The sequence below is a fragment of the Oncorhynchus kisutch genome, linkage group LG28, assembly GCF_002021735.2.
Source record: "Oncorhynchus kisutch isolate 150728-3 linkage group LG28, Okis_V2, whole genome shotgun sequence".
Lineage (NCBI taxonomy): Eukaryota > Metazoa > Chordata > Actinopteri > Salmoniformes > Salmonidae > Oncorhynchus > Oncorhynchus kisutch.
This window is the reverse complement of record NC_034201.2, coordinates 15,877,905-15,905,670: the sequence shown is the minus strand read 5'-3', so window position 1 is coordinate 15,905,670 and position 27,766 is coordinate 15,877,905. Positions and strand designations below refer to the sequence as shown.

Sequence of the window (27,766 nt, the reverse complement as noted above, 5' to 3'; positions counted from 1 at the left end):
CAAGAACAGCAGAATGATGATCATACCTCTCAGAAATCAAATAGTTGCACATCATGAAGTTATTAAGAATAATTTAAAAGGTCGACTGACCATGCAAAGGTAAGATGAGATGGTGACATCCACTCGTTATTACCTTATCGACGCTGGAGTCAGACAGCACAATATATGAGGGTTGCTGCTTCTTCTGTAGATAACTACGGACTGATTCCCTCTCGACTCTAGAGGTAGATGAGCTAAGGAGACAAAAGAACAAAGATATTTCACTAATAAAAATAATGCAACCACAATTACATGTACAATGACAGAAAACATCGTTTCCTTCCAGATTAGCAGCATTGACAAAACAAATTAGTCTTCTTACCTTTTGGGCTTCTGTTCATTGCCCTCGTTCTCAGATTGGCTCAGCTCTTCACTCATACCAGACTCTTCCTGCTCTGATTGGCTATCATCACTACTCTGGCTCTCCAATGTCTCACCTGAGGCGATGGAAAAAGCAGAAAATAAGTTCAAAGTAATTGGACCAACTCCAAAACTAGTCTAGGGCACTGATGGTATCCAATCAAAGTCGTTCCACAGAACCCATCCCACACACACCTTCGGTTCTTCTAGACTTCTTGACTTTCTGCTCGTTCCCATTTTCTTCAGCTGTTTTCTGATCACTTGGATTTCCATCGTCAAGGCTGAGCTTGTGGCGTAGCAGACAGTGTCTGTGACGAGTTTTACTGGACTCAGAGTCAGAGGTCAAACTGGAGGTCTCCCCTGCAGCAGAAACATGAATAATGTCAAGAGGACATAATATTCCTATTGCAAATGTTAATTCAACCTGTACACTAATAAGCAGTGACACATGGCGTTGTCTTAGATCACCACAATTACAATATGAGTCTACTTTAAAATGCCCAGTTAATAAGAAACAGGTCATGTCAGGACAGTATTTCAGCTTAATGACAAAAAAAACACAAAACAAATGGAAATGTCGGTGGAGGAAAGGAGGGATCACTTACCATTCTCATCTGTGCTTTGATCTTTCCCCTCTTCCTGTGCCTTCTCTTCCCTGTCAGATTCATCATCCTGTGATGACTCCTCGTCTGAAGAGAAATCCTCCCCCGATGAGTAGTTGGCTTTGATTTGGGCCAAGAGCATTTTCTTAGCGATTCTTTCAGAAGCAAGGAAGAGAGGGAAAAGGGACCGGAGGATCATTTTAATGATCACCACATCAAATCCAACAAGCCCTGCTTAATAGGTTGATTCTCTAAAAGGAACTGGTCTTACATAGGAATTTACAATCAAGACGCAGGATTTCATCTTAAACTTAGCAATATCACCAGGAGATACATTTCTTCTAGAATTAATGAAAATAACAATGCTAGCTATTCGAATACCTCATTGCATTCCCTGACCTGTAAACAACCGACAATACAGTTTTAAAATAATTATGAGGGGGAACAGGCCATTGCTTTAAGTGGTTGAATGTTTTTTTCTTTACTGATGTAAATATCTGTTATGTGACCAAATAGACAGCTGAAATGCTCTGTCAAAGACCATTTCACTTAATTTAATGTTAAAAACGCAACACATTGAGGAGTCAAAGGCCAGATAACCTAACGACTTTGTAAGCACATTTGAATCAACCCCTCCCCTCCAAAACAAACATCTAAGACGTATCACTCACAAGATGAACAAAGCTGGTCCTATATAGAATAATGAAGACATAAGAGACATTATAAAGGGTATTCATTTATTACAACGGATAGTTTCTCTTACAGAGTTCAGTCAATGACAAAAGTAAGAACATATCCTTGGTTTAACGCATGCTCTACAACAGGCCTTTAACAAGGCTAATAACACTACAGCACCTCAGAGCTAATGACAGAATAATTATTAGTTCAATTTGAAAATAAGTTCTTACAACCACGTATTTTAGGTGGTATGCAGGAAATAGTTTGTGGGGTAAAAAAATAAAAATAAAAAAAAGTTTTGTTGGGCTTTTTACGAAGTTTAATATTCGGTGAAATACATGCATCTACTTACACATGAATATGTTTTTAAGAAACAAACCTTTTGGCAGAATAATAGTTGAATGAAGCCTCGGCGAGAAATAAGTTTACATGAGGAGGGCCCCTCATATGAGGCAGTATCAAACAGCAGCGGCCGGCAACAGCCTGGGCCTGAGGCCTTACCGCAAGTTTTTAAACTGGGAAAATGGAAGAACAAAAAGACACTTCACTATGTAAGACAACATGTCTCCTCGTCTCACAGCAATGTTGTAAGGCTGACCTGAGGTCACAAGAGGACAAAGTTGTGGTTGAATAAAATGCATTACAACCATTCTACAGGACCAGCTTGAAGAGCGGTTGCTATTAGGCATCGAGCTCCTCCAAAGTAAAAAACAATTGCATTAAATTAGAGGTTTTTAAATCATTTAAAATGTAGGTAAATGGCCAATAAATATGGCCTTGCATGCAAAACAAACATGAAAAAACTCTAAATATGATTATGCAATTAGTATCACAAACAAAGCATACAAGAAATTCAGCTAGGTGCCTGTGGTGAATAAAGGCACAAAGAAAGTCAAATACAGTACAGTCTTATAATCAGTGTCTTTGGTATACTGCTGTTTCGCATCACAAGTCCTCTTTCTCAGCTAAGCCCTCAACCTGGCCAGAAGCAATAAATCATATAATGTTAAAGATTCAATCAAGCAGAATAGATAGTTTTCCAGTCTGTTCAGAGAATCATTGGATAGTCAACCCATCATATTAGTACTCAACTGTGTCAGAATAGCAGTGCTAAATACAGCCACTTCACCACTGGCATATTGCACATGCACTTCAAATATATCAAGAAAAAAAAAAATCTTCCTTACAGTAACCATACACCAACACCGAATACTAGCAGTAATGTGTATGCTTTTACACTGCCTTAGAGAAATGGGCAACATCCAGCAGCCAGAAGGGTGCAGTCATGTACAATACGGTCCCCCTAAAGAATACTTTATCATGAACTGACCATTAGGGGATGTATAATATGAGGGTTGGGGTCCAAATTCCAGTCGCTTAAGAAATGACATCAAACTCCATGATGACCAATTCCCAGTGACAGGAATGTAATTCACCCCTAGTATAGTCAAAGACAAACATAGCCAGACCTGTAAATTAAGTCTAAGGGTACGTTCAGGTGTGTATTCAGTACCCTGGTGTGGTTCATTAGCTTTTATTTAAAAAAGAAAGTATAATCACACTATTAACAAATAATGCAATCGATACCTTTAACATGGCTTAAAATACTTAATATACAGTATACTGTTCTTTTTGGTAAAAACTAGAATACTATATGTGGAAAAAATAAGGATGACTTACAGTATTGTTGCCCAATGAGAAACTATGAGGTATAAAATAATTGGTTTAATCTGTTTTAATAAGTACATCAGGCTTTTGTGCAAACTAATACGATAACCAGCATTTTCCCCTCTTAAATCACCTTGAAATGCACAGACATGGACAAATGATGCCACATTCTGCTAATAGACAACTCACATTTAACTTTAAATTACACTTTCAAAAAAAAATTAAGAAAAAGGTAAATGAAAACAGTGGCATAAGTAGCCTATCATTCATAACACAGCCTTAGCAAGGTGTAAGGAGGGGTTTCTCCCTGTGCTTGACACGGTACCTCTGCTCTACACTAGAAATTGTATGGGATAGCTGCTGGTTTACTGCAGCTGCGGGTTGGACGAGACAGGATTGATTGGGAAGGGGTCTTGACAACGGAGGAGTCACCATTATTAGCACCCAACTTAGAGTTCCGTGGCGTGGCCTTTCTCCCGCGCCTAGGGTGTATTACAAACGCTAAGTCCGTTTGTTCGGAACCATACCTATTTTCTGGATCGTCATCATCTTCTGCTTCCCAAGAAGGCCCAGACCGGGTCTGCTCTTCATCGCCTACAGGTTAAGAGTACAAAAAAAAAGGTCAGTTCAACATTCGCCAATGATGAAATCTGCATGGCTACCTGAAAAGGGTTGAAATACAGTTCATGAATGCAGTGGTTTACCTCAAAAGTGTAGAGAAAGTGAGAGACCAACTCACCAGATGACTGGTGGAAAGCTGCTGACCCCAGTAAGGCCACCTCCTCAGTGATAGGCTTAATCTTCTGGTCACCACTGTCGTCGCTAGACTCGGAATCCTGGTCTCCCTCTTCTTGACTGGAAGAGGATGGCGACTGCTTTGTTTTCAGCTGGGACCGAGGTGTGCTTTTAGGCTTGGTTACCTGGGTATTACCCTCCTTGCTGAATGCAGATTCATTCTCTTTCTTGACCTTCCGAGGTCTGCCCGGGGGCCTATGTTGTGGACTATTCTTGCTGGGGGTAGGTTCATCCTCTCTCTTAACCTTCCGAGGCCTCCCCCTGGGCCTGCTCATAGTCTTGATCTCCTTCTGCAGGTCTGGATTGTCACTGGAGGAGTCGGAGTCAGAGGAGCGGTCTTGCACCTTGCGTTTACGGACCACTCTTTCTGGAGAGAGGGCAGTGTTTTTCTTCAGGCCGAAGAGGCATTTCTTGGTCACGCTCCGATGGTCTCCATCATCACTCCCGGCTTCGTCTGAACTGCGAGCCATGGCTGCCCGCTGAAGGACAGCAGGGACCTCATCGGAGTCAGAGTCTTCAATTCCTCTCCCAAGTCCCCCCTCATCAGCTCCTTGAGGCACTTCAACATTGGGGCTGGTATCAGGGTCAGAGTCACCCTCACTGTCAGCGCCTGAGGGGGTAGACTTGGTCTTGCCCTCACCTGGCCTGCGTAAGGGCGTGGTCTTTACCCGAGGTGAGCGTCTATTCTCTGGTTCATCTTCCAGTTCCAGAGATTCGTTTCCCTCCTCAGCAGATTCATACTCTCCTTCTGTTGCAGGTTCAATAGATTCACAGTCCCCCTTACGGTCATCCACCTTTTCTTTTATTTCTTCCTCAAACTGCTTTTTTCCCTCCGCCTCCAACTCCAACTCTGGGGGGCCAGAGGGTGGCTGTTTTTCAACAGGGACAGGTGTAAGTTGCACCACCAGTTGTTTTGTCATGTTGGAAGGATCTTCTCCGGGTTTGGAGTTTTTCCGTGGCCTGCCTCTACCTCGACGGGGTATTATCCCTGTGCCAAGGACACCTTTCATTTCACTTGAGGACGAAGGCCTTTCATCATCCGTAAAGCCCTTAGAGTCTGAATCATTCTCTTCCAAATGTTCAGATGCAATTTTCTTTAAGTAATGCAGGCAATTTCTATCAACAATGTCCATTTCCACACAACCCTCTTGAGCTTGAGGTGCAACAGTACCAAAAGTGGAGTTTCCCCCATCTTTTGGCAGACCAATCTCTTTGAACTCCTCCCAAAGGGCTTCCTCCAGAGCTGTGTGGGACTTCTTTAGACCCTTTAGTACTGACTGGAAAGTCTTCACGTATTGTCGCTTAAAATCCATTCCACCTTGAATGAATTTCACAAAAGTTGTGTTTACAGTGTTTGTAGAGTCCACAAGGTTTTTTGCCTTTTTGGCCATCTCCTCTGGAATTTGAAGGGTGTTGTAGTTGAACACCACATGACCATCCATGCCACTATGGTTCCAATGACCCGTGGGAATGTTTTGAGAATGCCTGGGATGGGAGTCACAATGTCCAGATTTGCCATCACCTCTGCCCCTCTTGCGGTGGTCTTGCCACAAACTCCCCAGGTTGTCAAGAACGTTGTCACAGGCAACGACCAGGTCTAGAAGAGGCGCTGGGCTGCATACGTAGCAGTACCACTTACTCTCCTCATCTAGGATGCCAGACAGCTCCTTTCGCCCCAGATTACGCAAAATGCATTTCTTACAGAAGGCGTTGGGGCAAAAGTCGCAGCAGATCAGGTTTCCCCCCTCTGCACACCATCTGTAAGAAGCAAATATAGTAGTTTGAAGTAATGATTAATGTAACAACCTGTGTTTTTTTAACATCTCAGGATTTGCTTGCAGCATCTTTTTGTTTAAGAGAACCACCCCATCGTACCTGCACTGTTCATCCATGCCATCACAATCCTTGCTGATGTCATCACTTGAGTAATACTTGAAACAAGACTGAGAAAATAAGACAATAAGGACAAAGCCTCCAAAAATGTAGCTAAGCTCAACAAAATATTTTTGGAGAATGACACACTGAACAAAAATATAAATGCAACATGTAGTGTTGGTCCTATGTTTCATGAGCTGAAATAAAATATCCCAGAAAATGTTCCATATGCACAAAAAGCTTATTTCCCTAAAATGTTGTGCATAAATTTGTTTACATTTAGTGACCATTTCTCCATTGCCAAGATAATCCATCCACCTGACAGGTGTAGCATATGAAGAAGCTGATTAAACAGCATGATCATTACTAGGGTTGACCCCAATTAGTTGACTGGTCGATTGTTTGGTCGTTAGGCTGTTGGTCGACAGAGATTGTTTTAGTTGAGCAGTAACAAGTGTATATATGTGCCCATCTCAGTGAACTAACCCATTGGAGTCTTGGACTAAAAGCCCATTTATACTCGATTCGAAAATGTGGTCGGCGGCTCCATATTGCAGGTGTGACAATTCCGGAGCCTCCAGAGGCATGCAGAGGCCAAATTGAGCTCTGTACCACATCGCCATGCGCCTTCCAAATGTTTTAATGTGGAGGGCTCTGTATAGCTCCCCATTGACATGGGTTGACGGTAGGTGGGGGCAGCGCATCCTGCTCCGCAAAGCGCAAGAAGTATGAATGCCCTGACGTCTGTGGAGGCCATATCACCATAAATCCTGCATGGCAAATGCAGACGTGTGATTGACCATGCACCCAGATGCACAATGCACTTTTCTCCCTCCAAAATGCACTCCCACCAATTTGTGCATTCACCGTTTCATATCTTCATTGTGTGAATTGTTTGCATTTGATTATTAGTGTATATCAACTCCCCATGACATATCACCAGTAGTAAATTGACCGTTAATTCCTAATCTAACGTTTGTTACTTTGGTTACGGTAATTTCTTTTAATGCATTCAATATTGTGAGAAACAACTTTCGGTTTATTTAATTCCATTTACGAGTTCTGTCAATTTTGTCATCGTCTTTTGTTTGGAACACCCCTGTCAATGTTGAGTAAGGACGAATACACAGAAGTGGCCTGTGCACAAATGCAGGCATAGAAATACTAAGCGGATCCCCAAACGGCACATTTATGATTGGCTTAACGCGCCACTACTAATGACCTGTGGAGCTCCTCAAAGTAATGTTTTCTTCACCTCAATGTTTTCTATCCATTGAGAATGACAATAGTTCCTCAATGTATTTGAAAATATTTCCAGTGCTCTCCCTTTCGATAACCACTCAGAGTGAAAGGGAAAAATGACATGCTCTGCTCTGATCCAGTGGAAATGTCAGTGCTGGACTTGGACTGAAATAGGTTCTGGTACTCATTTTAGCTCCACAATACTTTAGAGCTAATATTCTATAAGAGGAACAGGAGTTCAAGCAGTAGAACATTTGAGGTGCTGGTACTCAGCTCAGGTGAACTCCTGCCCAAGTCAAGCACAGCTTCTTATCCTTTGCGCAAATAGCCTACAAATGTCTGTCCCAAGCTCACTGGCACAGGAAATTGAGGACCCAGAATATTTTATACAATGTTGCAAGTTCGCTAGAGCAAGTTTTGGCTGGACCCAAGTTAATAATTGATACAATGTTTCAAGTTTGTTGCAAACAGGCAGTGTGTAGCCAATCTGATTTCTAAGAAGAAAAAAAAAATTATACCGGCAGGCACAATGTTTTTATTTGTTGGCTTTATGTAGGCTTTTTTTAAAGTAGTTGGCAATGGCAATAGAAGTAACTTTTTATGTTTGTATCATTTTCATTTAGATTGAATGTTGATTAACCACATGACAATGATTAAGATATGAAGACATTATTATAAATTAAACTGTTTCACTAAAATGTGCATATGAAAACCATAACTGGCACGCAGATCAGCAGAAATGGTAAGATAAATTGGCATTAAACATGAGAAAGGTGGCCAACTCCTCATGTAGCCCATTACCGGCAACTTCAGGAGAGTAATGGCAGAATGTGCGAAAGCCAGCAGGAGCGGGAGGAGAATAGTTGGGTCAGGTTAATTTTTCTTCTGGTTATCGAGATCTCTGGCGCCCTCGAGGAATCCAACCGTAAGCTTAAAGCATCAGACAAACTCAATGCATATAGTTGATTTTATTAAAACATATAGGGTGTGTCTATATACGGAAAGTACATTTACAGTTTAAAAATGTTGAGCAATTGAACAGACGACTTTCGGACGACCAAGATTTTTGATTTTGTCGGGGACAGCCCTAATCATTACACAGGTACATTTTGTGCTGGGGACAATAAAAAGCCACTCTAAAATGTGCAGTTTTGTCACAACACAATGCCACAGATGTCTCAAGTTGATGGAGTGTGCAATTGGCATGCTGACTGCAGGAATGTCCAACAGATGTTGCCAGAGAATTTAATGTTAATTTCGCTACCATAAGCCTCCTCCAATGTTATTTTAGAGAATTTGGCCGAACATCCAACTGGCTCACGACCACGTGTATGGCGATGTGTGGGTGAGCGGTTTGCTGATGTCAACGTTGTGAACAGAGTGCCCCATGGTGGCGTTATGGTATGGGCAGCATAAGCTACGGACAGCAAACAATAGCATTTTATAGACAGCAATTTAAATGCACAGAGATACCATGGGAAGATCCTGAGGGCCATTGTCGTGCATGATAATGCACAGCCCCATGTCGTAAGGATCTGTTCCTGATTCCTGGAAGCTGAAAATGACCCAGTTCTTCCATGGCCTGCATAATCACCAGACATTGGGCATGTTTGGGATGCTCTGGATTGACAGAGTGTTCCAATTCATGCCAATATCCAGGAACTTCACACAGCTATTAAAGAAGAGTGGGACAACATTCCACAGGCCAAAAATCAACCGCCTGATAAACTCTACGTGAAGGAGATGTGTCACGCTGCATGACGCAAATGGTGGTCACACCAGATACTGAGTGGATTTCTTTTAAGGTATCTCTGACCAACATATGGACTCCCAGTCATGTGATATCCATAGATTAGGGCTTAATTTATTTATTTAAATGGACTTATTTCCTTATATAAACCGTAATGCAGTAAAATCTTTGCCATTGTTGCATGTTGCGTTTATATTTGTGTTCACTATAATTGTCCCAATCTTTGACAGACCCAGGTTCACCTCACCTTGCAAATAAGTACTTTGAGTACCGGATGCTGATTGAAGGAGTCCCTCTGGAAGTGGTTAACTTGCTGGCCACAGGCTGTACAGCTAACAATCTCCAAGTGTTCACCTCCTACAAAACACACAATCGATCAACCAATGCTTCCAAGTCTGCATCGCTTGCTCTTTGGGGTTTTAGGCTGGCTAAGAAAAAGCATCATTCCCCAAGAGAGGATGGCTTTCAACTTCAGCAGTGATGAATTCATGAACTTCTTCCATGAAAAGATCATGATCATTAGAAATCAAATTATGGACTCCTCTTTGAATTGGCATATTTCTCCAATGCTCAGTTGTTTGCACAGAACTGCCAGGATCTAGGATCAAGGAGACACTCAAGTTTTTTAATCCTGTATCTCTTGGCACATTCATGAAAATAGTAACAGCCTCTAAACCATCAAGCTAAATACTGGACCCTATTCCAACTACTAAAAGAGCTACTTCCTGTGCTTGGCCCTCCTATGTGGAACATAGTAAATTGCACCCTATCCTCCGGATGTGTACCAAACTCACTTAAAGTGGCAGTAATGGAATAAACAAACATGCAGTCAATAATACAATAGAAAAAGTCTATATAGCGTGTGTGCAAATGAGGTAGGATAAGGGAGGAAGGCTATAAATAGGCCATAGTGGCGATGTGATGGATGTGCAGAAGATGAGTGTGCAAGTAGAGATAAATAACAGTATGGGGGATGAGGTAGTTGGATGGGCTAGTTACAGATGCCGTGATCTGTGAGCTGCTCTGACAGCTGGTGCTTAAAGTTAGTGAGGGAGATATGAGTCTCCAGCTTCAGTGATTTTTGCAGTTTGTTCCAGTCATTGGCATCAGAGAACTGGAAGGAAAGGCTGCCAAAGGAGGAGTTGCTATACCTGCTGGAGCACGTGCTATGGATGGGTGTTGCTATGGTGACCAGTGAGCTGAGATAAGGCGGGGCTTTACCTAGCAAAGACTTGTAGATGACTTGGAGCCAGTGGGTTTGGTGACGAATATGAAGCGAGGGCCAGCCAACGACAGCATACAGGTCGCAGTGGTGGGTAGTATATGGGGCTTTGGTGACAAAACGGATGGCACTGTGATAGACTACATCCAGTTTGCTGAGTAGAGTGAGGCTATTTTGTAAATTACATCGCCGAAGTCAAGGATCGGTAGGATAGTCAGCTTTACGAGGGTGTTTGGCAGCGTGAGTGAAGGATGCTGTGTTGCGAAATAGGAAGCCAATTCTAGATTTAATTTAGGATTGGAGATGCTTAATGTGAATCTGGACAGAGAGTTTACAGTCTAACCAAACACCTAGGTATTTGTAGTTGTCCACGTATTCTAAGTCAGAACCGTCCAGAGTAGTGATGCTAGTCGGGCGGGCAGCGATCGGTTGAAGAGCATGCATTTAGTTTTACTTGCAATTAATAGCAGTTGGAGGCCACGGAAGGAGTGTTGTATGGCATTGAAGCTCATCTGGAGGTTAGTTAACACCGTGTCTAAAGAAGGGCCAGAAGTACACACAATGGTGTCATCCGTGTAGAGGTGGATCATAGAATCACCAGCAGCAAGAGCGACATCATTGATGTATACAGAGAAAAAGAGTCGACCCGAGAATTGAACCCTGTGGCACCCCCATAGAGACTGCCAGAAGTTCAGACAACAGGACGTCCGATTTTTGAATGGGGCATGCTTATTTAAGATGGTGAGGAAAGCACTTTTAAAAAGTAACCAGGCATCGTCTACTGACGGAATGAGGTCAATATCCTTCCAGGATACCCGGACCAGGTCGATTAGGAAGGCATGCTCGCTGAAGTGTTTTAGGGAGCGTTTGACAGTGATCAGGGGTGATAGTTTGACCGCAGACCCATTATGGACACAGGCAATGAGGCATTGATCGCTGAGGTCCTGGTTGAAGACAGCAGAGGTGTATTTGGAGCACAGACTGGTTCAGATGATATATATGAGGGTGCCCATGTTTACAGATTTGGGGTTGTACCTGGTAGGTTCATTGATCATTTGTGTGAGATTGAGGGCATCAAGCTTAGATTGTAGGATGTCCAGGGTTTTAAGCATGTTCCAGTTTAGGTCACCTAACAGTACAAGCTCTGACGATAGATGGGGGGCAAACAATTCACATGTGGTGTCCAGGGAACAGCTGGGGGTAGAAGGGGGTCTATAGCAAGCGGCAACGGTGAGAGACTTGTTTCTGGAAAGGTGGATTTTTAAAAGTAGAAGCTCAAATTGTTTGGGCACAGAACTGGATAGTAAGAAAGAACTCTGGTAGTTCTATCTTGTCGACAAATGTTATAGTTAGGGATGGAAATGTCAGATATTTTGGTGGCCTTGCTAAGCCAGGATTCAGACACGGCTAGGACATCCGGGTTGGCAGAGTGTGCTAAAGCAGTGAATAAAACAAACTTAAGGAGGAGGCTTCTAATGTTAACATGCATGAAACCAAGGCTTTAACAGTTACAGAAGTCAACAAATAAGAGCACCTGGGAAATGAGAGTGGAGCTAGGCACTGCAGGGCCTAGATTAACCTCTACATCACCAGAGAAACAGAGGAGGAGTAGGATAATGGTACTGAACTGGTTGTCTAGTACTTTCGGAACAGAGAGTAAAAGGAGCAGGTTTCTGGGCACGGTAGAATAGATTCAAGGCATAATGTACAGACAAGGGTATGGTAGGATGTGAAGATAGTGGACGTAAACCTAGGCATTGAGTGACGATGAGGGATAGTGCCTCTAGAAACACAATTTAAACCAGGTGAGGTCACCAAAGTGTGGGAGGTGGAACTAAAGGGTTAGTTAAGGCGTATTGAGCAGGGCTAGAGGCTCTACAGTGAAATAAGGCAATAATAACTAACCAAAACAGCAATGAACGAGGCATATTGACATTAGGGAGAGGCATGCATAGCGGAGTGATCATTGGGTCCAGTGAGTAACTGGGCGAGCTGGAGACACAGCAATTCAGACAGCTAGCAGGCTGGGGCAAGCAGGCAAGCCCTTAGACATCGGAACGGAAGAAGTCAGTTGAAGCCCCACGCGGTTACGTCGGCAGATCAGTCGTGATGGATCAGCAGGGCTCAGTGTAGAAAAAGGGTCCTGGCCAATAGGCAAAATAGGTATTGTAGCCCAAGAAAATTGGCTTTTGGACCTCTTCAGCTAACAGTCCAGTGTGTTCTAGAGAGCAAGTGGGCCACGGCTAGCAGATGGTCATTCAGGGGACATCACGATGGGGGAGCCAGTTGAAAAACCCCCTCGGGCAGAAAACGTTGGTAGTCCAGTCATGATGGATTAGCGGGGCTCCGGATCGGCAATAAAAGGGGTCCAGGCCAATTGGCAAAATAGGTATTGTAGTGGCTGATGGACCTCTTCAGCTAGCCAGGAGATGGGCCTAGCATAGGCTAGCTACAGGCTAATTGGCGCTTTCTTTGTGACAGAGACGTTAGGAAGGAGAAGCCAAATCGCTAGCTCCGATGATCCAGGTGAAGTGGTTCAGAGCTTGCAGTAGGAATCCAGGGATATGGAGAGTAAGAAGTCCGATACGCTCTGGGTTGAATCGCGTTGTGCAGACTGGCAGGAGTTGTCCGGGCTAAAGTTTAGCTGATGACAGCTAGCAGTGGCTAGCTGACTACAAGCTAGTTAGCTGTCTAGCTTCTGTCGGGGGTTCCGGTTCTGAAGTAAAGAAAATGGGTGAGGCAGTCTGCAGGAGAGTATGTTGAAGTTGGGGTTAAGAAAAATATACACGAAGATAAGATATATACACAGGACACAACAAGATAAAAGACGCCATCTTGAAAACGCTTCACTCTGGTTTTCGACCCCATCATAGCACTGAGTCTGCATTCGTGAAGGTGGTAAATTACCTTTTAATAGCGTCAGACTGCATCTGTCCACGTGCTCCTAGACCTTAGTGCTGCTTTTGACACCAGCGATCACCACATTCTTTTTGAGAGATTGAAAACCCTAATTGGTCTACACGGACAAGTTCTTGCCTGGTTTAGATCTTATTTATTGGAAAGATATCAGTCTCTATTAATGGTTTGTCCTCTGACAAATCAATTGTACGTTTCGGTGTTCCTCAAGGTTCTGTTTTAGGACCACATACACGCACACAAACATACAGTTGAAGTCAGACGTTTACATATGCTTAGGTTGGAGTCATTCAAATTTGTTTTTCAACCACTCCAGAAATGTATTGTAAACAAACTATAGCTTTGGCAAGTCGGTGCATGACACAAGTAATTTTTCCAACAATTGTTTACAGACAGATTATTTCAGGAGGTCTACAAACCTGACTCAGTTACACCAGCTCTGTCAGGAGGAATGGGCCAAAATTTAAAGTTATTGTGGGAAGCTTGTGGAAGGCTACACGAAAAGTTTGACCCAAGTTAAACAATTTAAAGGCAATGCTACCAAATGCTAATTGAGTGTATGTAAACTTCTGACCCACTGGGAATGTGATGAAAGAAATAAAAGCATAAATAAATAACTCTACTATTATTCTGACATTTCACATTCTTAAGATAAAGTGGTGATCCTAACGGACCTAAAACAGGGAATTCTTACTAGGATTAAATGTCAGGAATTGTGAAAAACTGAGTGTAAATGTACATGGCTAAGGTGTATGTAAACCTCCGGGTTCAACTGTACACACACCCCTACCTCTTGGAGATGCACACAATGTCAACATTCACTGCTATGCAGACAACACACAGCTGTACATTTCGAGGAAACATGGTGAAGCCCCAAAATTGTCTACCCTGGAAGCCTGTGTTTTAGACATAAGGAAGTGGATGGCGGCAAATGTTTTACTTTGAAAGTCTGACAAAACAGAGATGCTTGTTCTAGGTCCCAAGAAACAAAGATTTGCTGTTGGATCTGACAATTAATCTTGATGGTTGTACAGTCGTCTCAATTAAAACTGAAGGACCTCAGCGTTCCTCTCGACCCTGATCTCGCTTTTGACGAACATATCAAGAATATTTATAGGACATCTTTTTTCGACCTTCGTAATAATGCAAAAATATAACATTTTAGAAAAGCTAATCCATGCTTTTGTCACTTCTAGATTAGAGGACTGCAAAGCTCTACTCTCGGGTTACCTGGCTAAAGCACAAAATAAAATTCAGTTAGTGCTAAACGCGACTGCTAGTATCTTGACTAGAACTTCCGCTCTACACTGACTTCCTGTTAAGGCAAGGGCTGATTTTAAAGGTTTTACTGCTAACCTACAAAGCTAACCTGGCCCAGGGATTCGAAGGTGAACGGCAAGGAACTGGAGCATCGAACCGCCCTTGCTGTCTCTGCCTGGCCGGCGCCCTTCTCTCCACTGGGATTCTCTGACCCTATTACGGGGGCTGAGTCACTAGCTTACTAGTGTTCTTCCATGCAGTCCCTAGGAGAGGTGCATCACTTGAGTGGGTTTTGTACCCCCTCAGGCTTGTGTGGTGGAGGAGATCTTTGTGGGCTATACTCAGCCTTGTCTCAGGGTAGTAAGTTGGTGGTCTGTTGATATCCCTCTAGTGGTGTTGGGCTGTGCTTTGGCTAAGTGGGTGGGGTTATATCCTGCCTGGTTGGCCCTGTCCGGGGGTCTCGTCGGATGACTTCCGCGGTCTCAGCCTCCAGTATCTATGCTGCAATAGTCTATGTGGTGGGGGGGCTAGGGTTATATCTGGTGTAATTCTCCTGTCTTATCATCTAGTGTCCTGTGTGAATATAAGTATGTGCCCTCTAATTCTCTCCCCCACTCCCGGAGGACCTGAGCCCTAGGATCATGCCTCAGGACTGCCTGGACTGATGACTCTTAGCTGTCCCCAGTCCACCTGGTCGTACTGCAGCTCCAGTTCCAACTGTTCTGCCTGAGGCTATGGAACTCTGACCTATTCACAGGACGTGCTACCTTTTCACCCCTCAGAGCCTGGTTCCTCTCTAGGTTTTTCCCTAGGTTCCTGCCTTCTCAGGTTCCTGCCTTCATAGGGAGTTTTTCCTAGCCACCATGCTTCTACATCTGCATTGCTTGCTGTTTTAGGCTGGGTCTCTGTATAGCACTTTGTGACATCTGCGCATGTACAAATTTGATTTGATTGATTACAAACATGAATTCATTGTCATTCTGCGGCACACTTTTAGAGTAATGGATATGCATATTCATATTAATTCATGAAAGCTCACCTCCACGTCTCCTCGGAAAAACTCTCCTCAGATGACCAGATTTTCCACAATGGAATTCTGTACCTCGGAAGTCATCTCTGACTTTTTCCACCGGCTCAGGCCTCACCAGTGCAGTACCTTTGTGCATAAGACATGTAAAAACAAACGCATTTTCTGTTTATAAATCCAGTCAGTCATACATTATGCATTTCCAGTGTTAATATCCCCTTACAGTATTGAAAGAAGTAGCAGAAAAACAAACCTTTAGGCAATCTTGTTACATCAGGATAACCGTTTGAATTGACGATCAAGCAGTCATCATCACTTTCATTTGAAGCACCAGATTCATCCAGTCCACTGTGTTTAATCACAACGGAAGGTTTTCTGTAATACAACAAGTGACATCGATTAGAGCAGTGGTTTTTCAAACCTCCTCGGTGACCCCCCCAGACATCTCACAATTTCGTTGGAGCCCTAAACTAGCTCACCTGATTGACCTCAATAAGGGTGTGTAATTACTTGACAAGTTGAATTGGGCATGCTAACTCAGGAATAGTTCAAATATATGGCTTGGGGTCCCAGTCGAAAAGTATGAAAACCTCTGCATTAGAGGATAATGTTTTTATGCATTTCCTGTCCATAAACAACATGTACATAAACTATCACATATTTCAAAATATCAGAAGAATGCCCACCTCCTGGAACCACATCTGGACTGCTTCAAGGCGTCTGTTGAGGTCTGTATTCAACAAGAAATATGTAATAACTACATCTTCTAGATCTGCAACAATACTAAATACTCTTTGGTCTAGAACAGCCAATACGGATATTTTTCATGTCAATACCTCAAGGGAGGTTCGGTCTGTTGAGTGTGGCGCCACACAGTCCTTGGTCATTATACCTGTGAATTAAAATCAGCAAACAATAATGGCCAGACAACACCGCTATACCTACTGAGTTAAAGGTGCACTTATTACAGTTCTCACCCTCAGGACTTTCAGTCACCAGTGTGTCGTCATCTTCCTCTGGAGCATGAGCCAAGAACCCATGCAGTTTGGTCACCAACACATTGAGCTTGCTCGTGCCAAGAGGAATGCTAAGAGGAATGACAGCGAAATTAATACAAATCCAGCATACCTCACAAGTTTCTTTCTAGAAAGCTTTACACCTTTGTTTAAATTCCGAAGTATGTGGATATGCCATAGCTACTGGTATGCTGTGAACATATCCGTCCTTGTCCTTCTCTGTCCCTTTACTTCAGAAACAGTTATCACGATTCAATAGGCTAGCTAGCTATTTTACCCTAATGCTAGCCCATTCATAGACGTTGACTACTTTAAGCGCCTATTGATGAAGGCATCTTCTTGCTGGAAGAATTTTGTTAAGCGAGCCAACGCTTTCTCTAAACATTAACCGAACCGCAAGCAATACGTGTTTTGTTTTGGAAACATAAGGAAAACATTTTATATCAGCGAGAAATATATTTTTTAGAAGATGCAACACAGAGGATTAGTTTGCCTTTTGACATTGTAATTTCAGAATATGTTTCAAAGGATTACTTAAATCACGTGTTGTGATCAGCTGTGATATTCGCCGACCGATTTCTCCCGCCGGAACAGCAACTATTGTCAAAATGGGAAGCTGTTCTGACTTTGTGGCCTCGTTATCTAGTGGAAATCGCTCTGTAATTTCCTGGTTGGTAAAATTCTACATCGTCTACTAAATTTCAGTTTGTGTGTAAACAAGCACTGAATAGTGTAGTGAATCATTGTACCAATAAATCGCTGTGAAATATCTAACAAAACAAAAAGTTTTACAGCTGTTTGATTCTGGTTACTTTCCGGTTTCCACCAGCTGTAAAAACGAGAGATTGTTATGATGCACCATACAGTAACATACATAACAAAATGTGGAAAACGTTGAAGGGTATGAATACTTTCCGAATAAATTGTATATACAAAAAAAAAAAAACTTCAAATTAGGGGACTTGGCCATTTCAGCCAAGCCCGCTGCTGAGCACATAGCCATGCAATCTCCATAGACAAACATTGGCAGTAGATTGGCCTGTTTGAATGATGTCTGAGTATAACAGAACTCATATGGCAGGCAAAAACCAGAGAAGAAATCCAAACAGGATGTGGGAAATCTGAAGTTGGTCAATTTTCAACCCAGCCCCTATTGAATACACAGTGAGATATGTCAACCATCTGTAGAAACTTGACTGAGGCTTCTACTGTGTTGTGGAGCCGGATGGGAGCTGTTTGAGTCAGTGGTCTGGCAGAGAGCCAGGTCCTGGTCATGCGCATTTCACATGGACATAGGAATTCTACAGACGTAGGAATTCTCCGGTTGGAACGTTATTGAAGATTTATGATAACAACATCCTAAAGATTGATTCTATACTTAGTTTGACAAGTTTCTTCGATCTGTAATATAACTTTTTGAAGTTTTCGTCCGACGTTCGGCTGGACCTGTACGAGAGTTTGGATTTGTGTACTAAACGCGCTAACAAAAGTAGCTACTTGGACATAAATAAATGGACATTGTCGAACAAATCATGCATTTATTGTGGAACTAGGATTCTTGGGAGTGTATTCTGATGAATATTCTAAATATTCCCTTACTTTTGACAATGTGATTTATGTTGACTCCAACATGGCAGATAATTTTTCTTTCTTTTTTCTGAGTGCCGTCCCAGATTATTGCATGGTTTGCTTTTTCTGTATAGTTTTTGGGAAATCTGACACAGTGGTTGCATTAAGGAGAGGTATATCTATATTTCCATGTCTAACAATTGTATTTATCAACATTTATAATGAGTATTTCTGTAAAATTATCACTGGATGTTTTTGGAACAAGTGAACGTAACGCGCCAATGTATACAGCGATTTTTTTTATATGAACTTTATGAAACAAAACATACATGTATTATGTAACATGAAGCCGTATGAGTGTCATCTTTTGAAGATCAAAGGTTAGTGATTCATTTGATCTCCATTTGTGTTTTTTGTGACTCCTCTCTTTGGTGGGAAAAATGGCTGAATTTTTCTGTGAGTTGGTGGTGACCTAACAATCATTCGTGGTGCTTTTGCTGTAAAGCCTTTTTTATTATTATTGCTTTTTTTCTTTGGCTTTTTTTTTTTTAAGTCTATTTGAAATTGGACACTGTGGTGGGATTAACAAGATTACCTTTAAAACGGTATAAAAGACATGTATGTTTGAGGAATTTAAATTATGAGATTTCTGTTTTGAATTTGGCGCCCTGCACTTTCACTGGCTGTTGTCATATCGATCCCGTTAACAGGATTGCAGCCCTAAGCAGTTTAAAGCAAAAGGGGATCAACTCCATATTAATGCCCATGATTTTAGAGTGAGATGTTTGACGAGCAGGTGTCCACATACTTTTGGTCATGTAGTGTATTTCACAACACTTTAGATAAGGATTCCATCCCTATATTACCCAGTGCTTGTTCTCGAACTGAAATTGAACTAACAGCAAAGAATTTTAGAAACCAGAAAATTTAGATTTTCACTAGAAAACACAGCCAAAGTCAAAACAGCTTTCCCAGTTTGACAACAGATGCCGCTCCGGCGGGAGAAATCAATAGGCGAATATCACAAATATTGTGGGTAAGTAATACTGTGAAACACTATCATTCCACTATTAAGCACCAGATATATTATGTAAATTCTGAAATTAAAATGCAAATATTAAAATACATCCTGTGTGTAGCACCTTTATAGGGTTAGCATTTCCACAAAGCCATACAGTTGAAGTCGGAAGTTTACATACACCTTAGCCAAATACATTTAAACTCAGTTTTTCACAATTCCTGACATTTAATCAGAGTAAAAATTCCCAGTCCTAGGTCAGGTAGGATAACCACTTCATTTTAAGAATGTGACATGTCAGAATAATAGCAGAGAGAATGATTGAAGCTTTTATTTCTTTCATCAAATTCCTAGTGGGTCAGAAGTTTACATACACTCAATTAGTATTTGGTAGCCTTCCACAAGCTTCCCACAATAAGTTGGGTGAATTTTGGCCCCTTCCTCCTGACAGAGCTGCTGTAACAGAGTCAGGTTAGTAGGCCTACTTGCTCGCACACGCTTTTTCAGTTCTGACCACACATTTTCTATAGGATTGAGGTCAGGGCTTTGTGATGGCCACTCCAATACCTTGATTTTGTTGTCTTTAAGCCATTTTGACACAACTTTAGAAGTATGCTTGGGGTCATTGTCCAGTTGGAAGACCCATTTGGACCAAGCTTTAACTTCCTGACTAATGTCTTGAGATGTTGCTTCAATATATCCACATAATTTCCCTCCCTAATGATGCCATCTATTTTGTGATGTGCACCAGTCCCTCCTGCAGCAAAGCACCCCAACAACATGATGCTTCCACCCCTGTGTTTCACGGTTGGGATGGTGTTCTTGGCTTGCAAGCCTCCCCCTTTTGCCTCCAAACATAACGATGGCCATGATGGCCAAACAGTTCTATTTTTGCTTCATCAGACCAGAGGAAATTTCTCTAAAAAGTACAATCTTTGTCCCCATGTGCAGTGGCAAACCGTAGTCTGTCTTTATGGCAGTTTTGGAGCAGTGGCTTCTTCCTTGCTGAGTGGCCTTTCAGGTTGTCGATATAGGACTTGTTTTACTGTGGATATAGATACTTTTGTGAAGATGCTGGAGGAATTAGGTACAAGGTCCTTTGCTGTTGTTCTGGGATTGATTTACCTTTTTCGCAACAAAGTACATTCATCTCTAGGAGACAAAAAATATAAAAGATGCATTCTGTTTTGAGTCCATTTATTGTACAATATCACAATAAAAATGTCCAAATGATGTTAACAAAACTACAGGTTCCAATTCAGGCTGAAATATATAGATGCTTACTGACGTCCTGATGAGGGGACTAGGTGCCTGATCCTTACTGGAGAGGAATCACCCATTGTCATTAACAGGACCTACAGCAGCCAGTAGGAGATGAGTCTCATGTCAGGATTCAGTCCTAGATGATCTGTGCTCAATGTCAACACACTGGTGGTCTGCATTTCAGTTTGAGTTGGACACTAGACTGTTGCCCTGCTCTAAGAGAACACCAGACAGATTGGGGCTGTACCACCCGCCGGGATAGGTGAGTAGTGTTGTTGGGGATTCAGGTTGGTTGGTTGTTTGATCCAGGTCTGATGTGTTAAGAAGCTGTGCCGCAGGGTCAGGGATTGAGGGTGAAGGGTCATGGGGCGGTGTTTAAGAGCGGGTGTACTTCCCCCAGATGAGCAGCATGAAGACCGACGCGATGAACAGCAAACTCATCACCAGCACTGGTACTGGACCTACTTTGAGTCCTGGTGAGTCCTCAGTGTAGAAGCGCCACATGCCCCCTGTGCCACCCGCTGACACTGTGGTCCTGCCTGCACTGCGTGTGCCACTGCTCGTTGCTTTCCTCTGTCGGACTGTGGATCCTGCTGCGCGGGGGGCTGCTGTCTTGCTGGGGGATCGGCTCCCTGCACCGACATTAGTTGCACTTGATGCTGGTCCAGGCATTTTAAAGTTGCACTTTGGATTTCACTTTGAAAGAAGAAAACTTCACCTGTTCTTCAAACTGAAATCCACATCAAAAGGGCAGCAGTGCTGTACACAAATCGCCACAAATTCAGAAGGAACGCATCTCTTTCTTGAGCGGTATGACGGCTACGTGGTCCCATGGTGTTTATACTTGCGTACTATTGTTTGTACAGATGAACGTGGTACCTTCAGGCATTTGGAAATTGCTCCCAAGGATGAACCAGACTTGTGACGGTCTACAAAAAAATGTTCTGAGGTCTTGGCTGATTTCTTTTGATTTTCCCATGATGTCAAGCGAAGAGGCACTGAGTTTGAAGGAAGGCCTTGAAATACATCCACATGTACACATCCAATTGACTCAAATTATGTCAATTAGCCTATCAGAAGCTTCTAAAGCCATGACATTATTTTCGGAAATGTTCCAAGCTGTTTAAAGGCACAGTCAACTTAGTGTATGTAAACATCTGACCCACTGGAATTGTGATACAGTGAATTATAAGTGAAATAATCTGTCTGTAAACGATTGTTGGAAAAATTACTTGTGTCATGCAAAGTAGATGTCCTAATGGACTTGCCAAAACTATAGTTTGTTACCAAGAAATTTGTGGAGTGCTTGAAAAACTAGTTTTAATGACTCCAACCTGAGTGTATGTTAACTTCCAACTTCAACTGTTTATCTCCATTTACCAGGATTTCCGGTAGGAAAACGTGGCAGTGGACAACGTGACCAGGAAGATTTAAATTTACCGGCCATTTGAGAAATTTACCATACATTTACGCATTGGGTGTGTAATCCATTAGGGTGTCCACCCACGGTGATCAGAATGACAGAAATCACATTTATACTTAACAAATAATTAACAATTTTACTGAGTTACAGTTCATAAGGAAATCAGTCAATTTAAATAAATAAATAAATTAGGCACTGATCTATGGATTTCACATGACTGGGCAGGACACAGCCATGGGTGGGCTTGGGAGGACATGGGCCCACCCACTGGGTAGCCAGGACCAGCCAATCAGAATGAGTTATTCCCCACAAAAGGGCTTTATTAATAAAAGACAGAAATACTCCTCAGTTTCATCAAATGTCCGGGTGGCTGGTCTCAGACGATCCTGCAGGTGAAGAAGTCGGTTGTGGAGGTCCTGAGCTGGCATGGTTACACATAGTCTTCAGTTTTGAGGCCGGTTGGAAGTACTGTAAAATTCTCTAAAACAACGGAGGCTTATGGTATAGAAATTAACATTCAATTGTCTGGCAACAGCTCTGATGGACATTCCTACAGTCAGCATTCCAATTGCATGCTCCCTCAAAACACGAGACATCTGTGGCGTTGTGTGACAGAAGTCCACATTCGAGTGGCCTTTTTTTGTTCCCAGCACAAAGTGCACCTGTGTAATGATCATGCTGTTTAATCAGCTTCTTGATATACCACACTTGTAAGGTGGATGTATTATTTTGGCAAAGGAGAAATGCTCACTAACAGGGATGTAAACAAATATACGTTAAAAAAAATTGAGAAATAAGCTTTTTGTGCATTTGGAATTTTTGGGGGGTTCTTTTATTTAAACTCCATTGTAAATTATAGTTCCTCACAGTAGGCCTATCTCTCCCCTAGTCAATTTAAATGAATTCATTAGGCCCTAATCTACAGATTTCACATGACTGGGAATAGATACCTTAAAATCAAAGGTAGGGGAGTGGATCAGAAAACCAGTCAGTATCTGGTATGACCACCATTTGCCTCATTAGAGCGACATCTCCGCAAAGAGTTGATCAGGCTGTTGATTGTGGAATGTTGTCCCACTCCTCTTCAATGGCTGTGCAAAGTTGCTGGATATTGAACACGCTGTCGTACTATTCGATCCAGAGCATCCCAAACATGCTCAGTGGGTGACATGTCTGAGCATGCACAACAGGTTAAGTTTGAATTTCATTTTATTATTCATTCTGGCTGGTAAGGAACAGTTACATGATGTTGCAAGCATTAGCTTCAGGCGATATACCAATTAATTGTGTATTACAGCCTGATCAACCAGACTAATGTCCATGTTACTACAGCCCTTGATTACAGAAGGTACACGGAGGCGATCTCCTGTGCCAATTAGCTATCTGCTCGAACACCTGTGTGTAAGTTACTGGGGAGGAAGTGTAGTTTTACAACTGGAGGCACACAGCATATGATCTGTACAAATCTGCAACGGTAAGTATTTATTTTTATTTGAAAGTTTCTTTCTGGCTGATATGAAAGGGCTATTATGTATTTTCCAAAATCGTTCTGCAAGCGATGATTGGCTTTTCTAAACGTTAAAACAGTGTCGGAATTGTATACTGAACAAAAATAAAAACATGTAAAGTGTTGGTCCCATGTTTTATCTGCTGAAATAAAAGATCCCAGAAATGTTCCATACACAGCTTATTTCTTTCAAATTTTGTGCACAAATTAGTTTACATTCCTGCTAGGTTGCATTTCTCCTCTGCCAAGATAATCCGTCCATCTAACAGGTGTGGCATATCAAATAGCTGATTAAACATAATCAATACACTGGTGCACCTTGTGCTGGGGACTAAAAGGGCACTAAAACGTGCAGTTGTCACAACGCCACTGACGCCCCATGCTTTGAGGGAGCGTGCAATTGGCATGCTGACTGCAGGAATGTCCAACAGAACTGTTGCTAGAGATTTGAATGTTAAGTTCTCTACCATATGCCACCAACTTAATTTTAGAGAATTTGGCAGTACATCCACCCAGACTCAACCTCAGACAACGTGCAACCAAGCCAGCCCATCACTTCCATCCCTGCAAAATTCAGGGCCTAATAAATTTAACTCACCATACTGATTTCCTTATGTGAACTGTAACTTATATTTGAAATTGCATTTAAACCCTAAGGTTTTTTCCCGAGAGCTACCCTAATAAAAATCAACAGGGCCTGTTTTCCCAAAGGTATCTTAAGACTAAATTCACCATATTTTCCTAACGTTGAACTTAGCCTTAAGATGCTTTTGGGAAACCGCGCTCAGATCATTGACAAACCAATTAGCTATCTAGCTCGTTAGCTAACGTTAATGTACGTCATTCAACTAATGTATAGCTAGTTAGCTAGCAGTAAAGCTTGTTCCCTAGCTAGATAAATATCATACAATAACGTTGGGCAAACATAACTAGGTCCATCTTGATGTATGTACTAATGATGTAAATGTCAGAAGTTCAAGTCGGACTAGTAGCTTGAATGTGAGGACTGAGTACTTTAGGAAGCTAGCAGGCAGCAAATAAGCTGGCTAGTTACGGTTAGCCATCTACGGCTTGCCCTACTAGCTACAGTAGCTTGCTGAACGGTCGATATGTTTGTTACCTGAGCATCTCTGCGGACATCTTGAGCTGGTCAACGGCACCTTATGCAAACGGCGCGCACTATATGGGCTTACTCCCACAAAATTTCACAATTTCCCTCATTATTGCAGGTCATTTTTTGTTTAGGTCGCTAACACAATGCAATAGTCAGACTAGCTACGCAATAATGGCGGTGTTTCTTGAATGCTTTCATCATTGCGACTGCGCAAATCTGAGAATGGGCGCGTTCCAGTCTGTCCTGTGTGGTCGGAGCTGCAGTCATTTTGAGTTCAAATGTTAATTTGGCCGCTTCCTGGACATCTTTTTATAGTAGGCTACTCGAGTTGCGCAGATGATCTCACAGTCACAATGCCTGGGAGCCACATTGGTATTGTAAAGACCCTTGGGTCATCCTTACCATATCCCCTAAGTGGGTTAATAAGGATCGGACCTTTTTTTCAATTTTCGACTAAAATGACACCCAAATCTACACAGCTGGGGTTCAAACTGTAGAACCCACTTCCTACATCTGAATATAAAAATTTATTTTATCAAACAAAACTATGCTACATTTTATGGGGTGGCAGGGTAGCCTAGTGGTTAGAGCATTGGACTAGTAACCGGAATGTTGGAAGTTCAAATCCCCGAGCTGACAAGGTACTGCCCCTGAACAGGCAGTTAACCCACTGTTCCTAGGCCGTCATTGAAAATAAGAATTTGTTCTTAACTGACTTGCCTAGTAAAATAAAGGTATAAAGGTTTAAAAAAAAAATCTCTGGGACCCTCAGGGTGACAAATCAGAGCAAGATCACTGAATGTAAGTATATTATTTACTTTCAGAGGTGAATGTATCAAACCAGCCATGATAAAAGTTTTTGTTGTTATGCACTCTCCTCAAACAAAATAGCATGGTATTTTTTCACTGAAATAGCTACTGTAAATTGGACACTTCAGTTAGATTAACAAGAATTGAGGCTTTCTGCCCATATAAGACATGTCTATGTCCTGGAAAATGTAATGTTACTTAAAACGTCATTCTAGTCATATTGGTTCGCAAGTCTGCCTGTGGACTGGGAGACCCAAGTTCAATACCCGAAAGAGGCAGTGCACAGTCTTTGTTCACTGCACTGGTATCATAAGTAGGATGGTGTTTGTGGCCACAGCCACACTCTCCTGAATGAAGAGGGTAGGTAGTGGAACAAGTGGGATAACCCTATAGGAACAGTGGTTCACACTGGGGAAGCTACTCTGAAAATATCGTCTTCCAAGCTACCAATTACTAAACTACCTTTAAGGGGAATTTCAGTTGGGATGGAACTATTGGCCCACAACATTTGATTATAATAGACCAATGACTGTTCATCTTGGTAAGGGGGTGGGCTTGTGTATGTAAATTTACTAACTTGCACATGATCAGGGCCTGGTTTTTGTATTGGGCTGATCTTAACTTTTTTGTACATAATCTTTACCTCATCTTAGCTTAACACACTCCCTGCTATTAGGATGCCCTGTATTCATGACAGCCCTAGTGGCCCGATACTTCCCTGACAGGTTACCTTTACCTTTATCTGGTTGTTTTCTAGATTTCTCCTGGTTCTGCATATGTATATAGTGCTGTATAATGTTTCCTTTTCTTTCTTTTTTATGTCGTTTTTCACCTTTATTGCTATCTTTGAGAGTATGGATTAATTATACTAACCACATTCCCTGTGTACATGTGTTTCTGTTCTAGTAGAAATACATCTATAACAAGTTCTATTTTATCCTGTATCTGATATTATGACACCTTGTGGCCCTTTTGGGTACTTTAGATTACCACAGGTGTCTGCAATTACCTCTGGCTCACTGTGTGGCCTTATCTGTCCCGCTATTGTTTGTGGAGATATGCTCTGATGAAGGTCGACTGACCGAAAGCTCAGCTATAATTAAAAACATTTGCATCTGACTGGAAGTGTGCAGAGACTTTTTCCTGTTTCTACATAATGTTTCTGCCATCGTTTCCTATGACTGAAAAGAGTTCTGGACATCAGAACAGCTATCACTGACCTCCATTTGGACAAAGAGTTCTAATTCAATGAGTCGGAGACATATGGATTATTGTAGACCAGGCCCAAATCCCGACACTCGATGAAGGATGGATGAGACGGGCCTATAGAGGCTGGTGTGCGGGATACCTGAAAAGACCATGTTGAAGAGTGGATAAATCGCCTCTAAGCTTCGATCTATTGGCATGTCACCTGTGCAACCACTGGAGAATAAACTGCATGAGCTCGGTTGGAGACTATCCTATCGATGTGATGAACTGTAATATCCTATGTTTCTCAGAGTCGTGGCTGAACAACGACATGGTAAATGTACATTTAGATGGTTTTCCTATATATCAACAGGACAGAACGGCTGCATCGGAGAAGCTCAGAGGTGGTGTGTGTCTCTTTGTTAACAACAACTGGTGCGCAATCTCTAATATTGAGAAGTCTTGAGGTTTTCTCGCCTGAGTTAGAATACCTCATAAGTTGAAACCACACTCTTTACCAAGAGAGTTTATATTTTTTGTAGTTGTCCATTTACCACCACAAACCGATGCTGGCACTAAGACTGCACTCAAATAGCTGTGATAGGGCCATTAGTAAACAAGAAAATGATAACCAACAGGTGACTTTTGGCCGGTGACTTTAATGCAGGACAACTGAAATGTTTAACCTCATTTCTACCAGCATGACACCTGTGAACTAGAGGCAAAAAAAACCTCTAGATCACTTTTACTCCACACACAGAGACGCATAAAAATCTCGCCCTCGCCCTCCATTTGGCAAATCTGACCATAACGCTATCCTCCTGATTCCTGCTTCCAAGCAAAAACTCTATCAGGAAGTACCAGTGACGTGCTCAAGAATCAGATGCTAAGCTACTGGACCGTTTTGCTAGCACAGACTGGAATATGTTCCAGAATTCATCCGATGGCATTGAGGAGTTTACCACATCAGTCATCGGCTTCATTAATCGATGACATTGTCCCGACAGTGACCATATGTACATATCCCAACCAGAAGCCATGGATTACAGGTAACATCCACACTGAGCTAAAGGTTAGACCTGGTCAATACAGGACAAAGATCAAATCCTACTACACCGGCTCTGACGCTCCTCGGATGTGGCAGGGCTTGCAAACTATTACGGATTACAAAGGGAAAACCAGCTGCAATCTGTCCAGTGACGGGAGCCTACCATATGCCTCTTTTAAAACACTCAAGCCTAAATTCCATCGCTATCGGGAAACCGGGACCTAGAACACATTGAGGGAGTAGTAGGAAAATGTTTTTTTTAAGTTCTAAATGTGATGCACTGTCTGACAGGGGTGGAGTTAGTGGCTGGGCATTTCTCACTGAGGACCATGTATGTTGCTTTGATTCAATCTGTAATAGACTAACGAAGTATAGT

General features: G+C 42.2%; 1 protein-coding gene and 1 pseudogene across 1 annotated transcript in view; both read right to left on the bottom strand.

The window, feature by feature from the left end:
- LOC109873114 (transcriptional regulator ATRX) overlaps window positions 1-24,611 on the bottom strand; it is a 41,651-nt gene extending 17,040 nt beyond the window's left edge. Inside the window, exons 1-14 of the mRNA XM_020464661.2 lie at window positions 24,351-24,611; window positions 16,412-16,521; window positions 16,271-16,326; window positions 16,121-16,164; window positions 15,688-15,809; window positions 15,447-15,563; window positions 9,257-9,366; window positions 6,018-6,085; window positions 4,087-5,900; window positions 3,875-3,941; window positions 1,005-1,156; window positions 595-759; window positions 362-476; window positions 134-233 (exon numbers count right to left, since the gene is read on the bottom strand). Coding sequence (XP_020320250.1) covers window positions 134-233; window positions 362-476; window positions 595-759; window positions 1,005-1,156; window positions 3,875-3,941; window positions 4,087-5,900; window positions 6,018-6,085; window positions 9,257-9,366; window positions 15,447-15,563; window positions 15,688-15,809; window positions 16,121-16,164; window positions 16,271-16,326; window positions 16,412-16,521; window positions 24,351-24,370 — 3,060 coding nt within the window. The 5' untranslated portion in view covers window positions 24,371-24,611. The remainder of the gene's footprint in view (window positions 1-133; window positions 234-361; window positions 477-594; window positions 760-1,004; window positions 1,157-3,874; window positions 3,942-4,086; window positions 5,901-6,017; window positions 6,086-9,256; window positions 9,367-15,446; window positions 15,564-15,687; window positions 15,810-16,120; window positions 16,165-16,270; window positions 16,327-16,411; window positions 16,522-24,350) is intronic.
- LOC109873116 (protein transport protein Sec61 subunit beta pseudogene) lies at window positions 20,617-21,013 on the bottom strand (annotated as a pseudogene).
- Window positions 24,612-27,766: the final 3,155 nt, after the last annotated feature.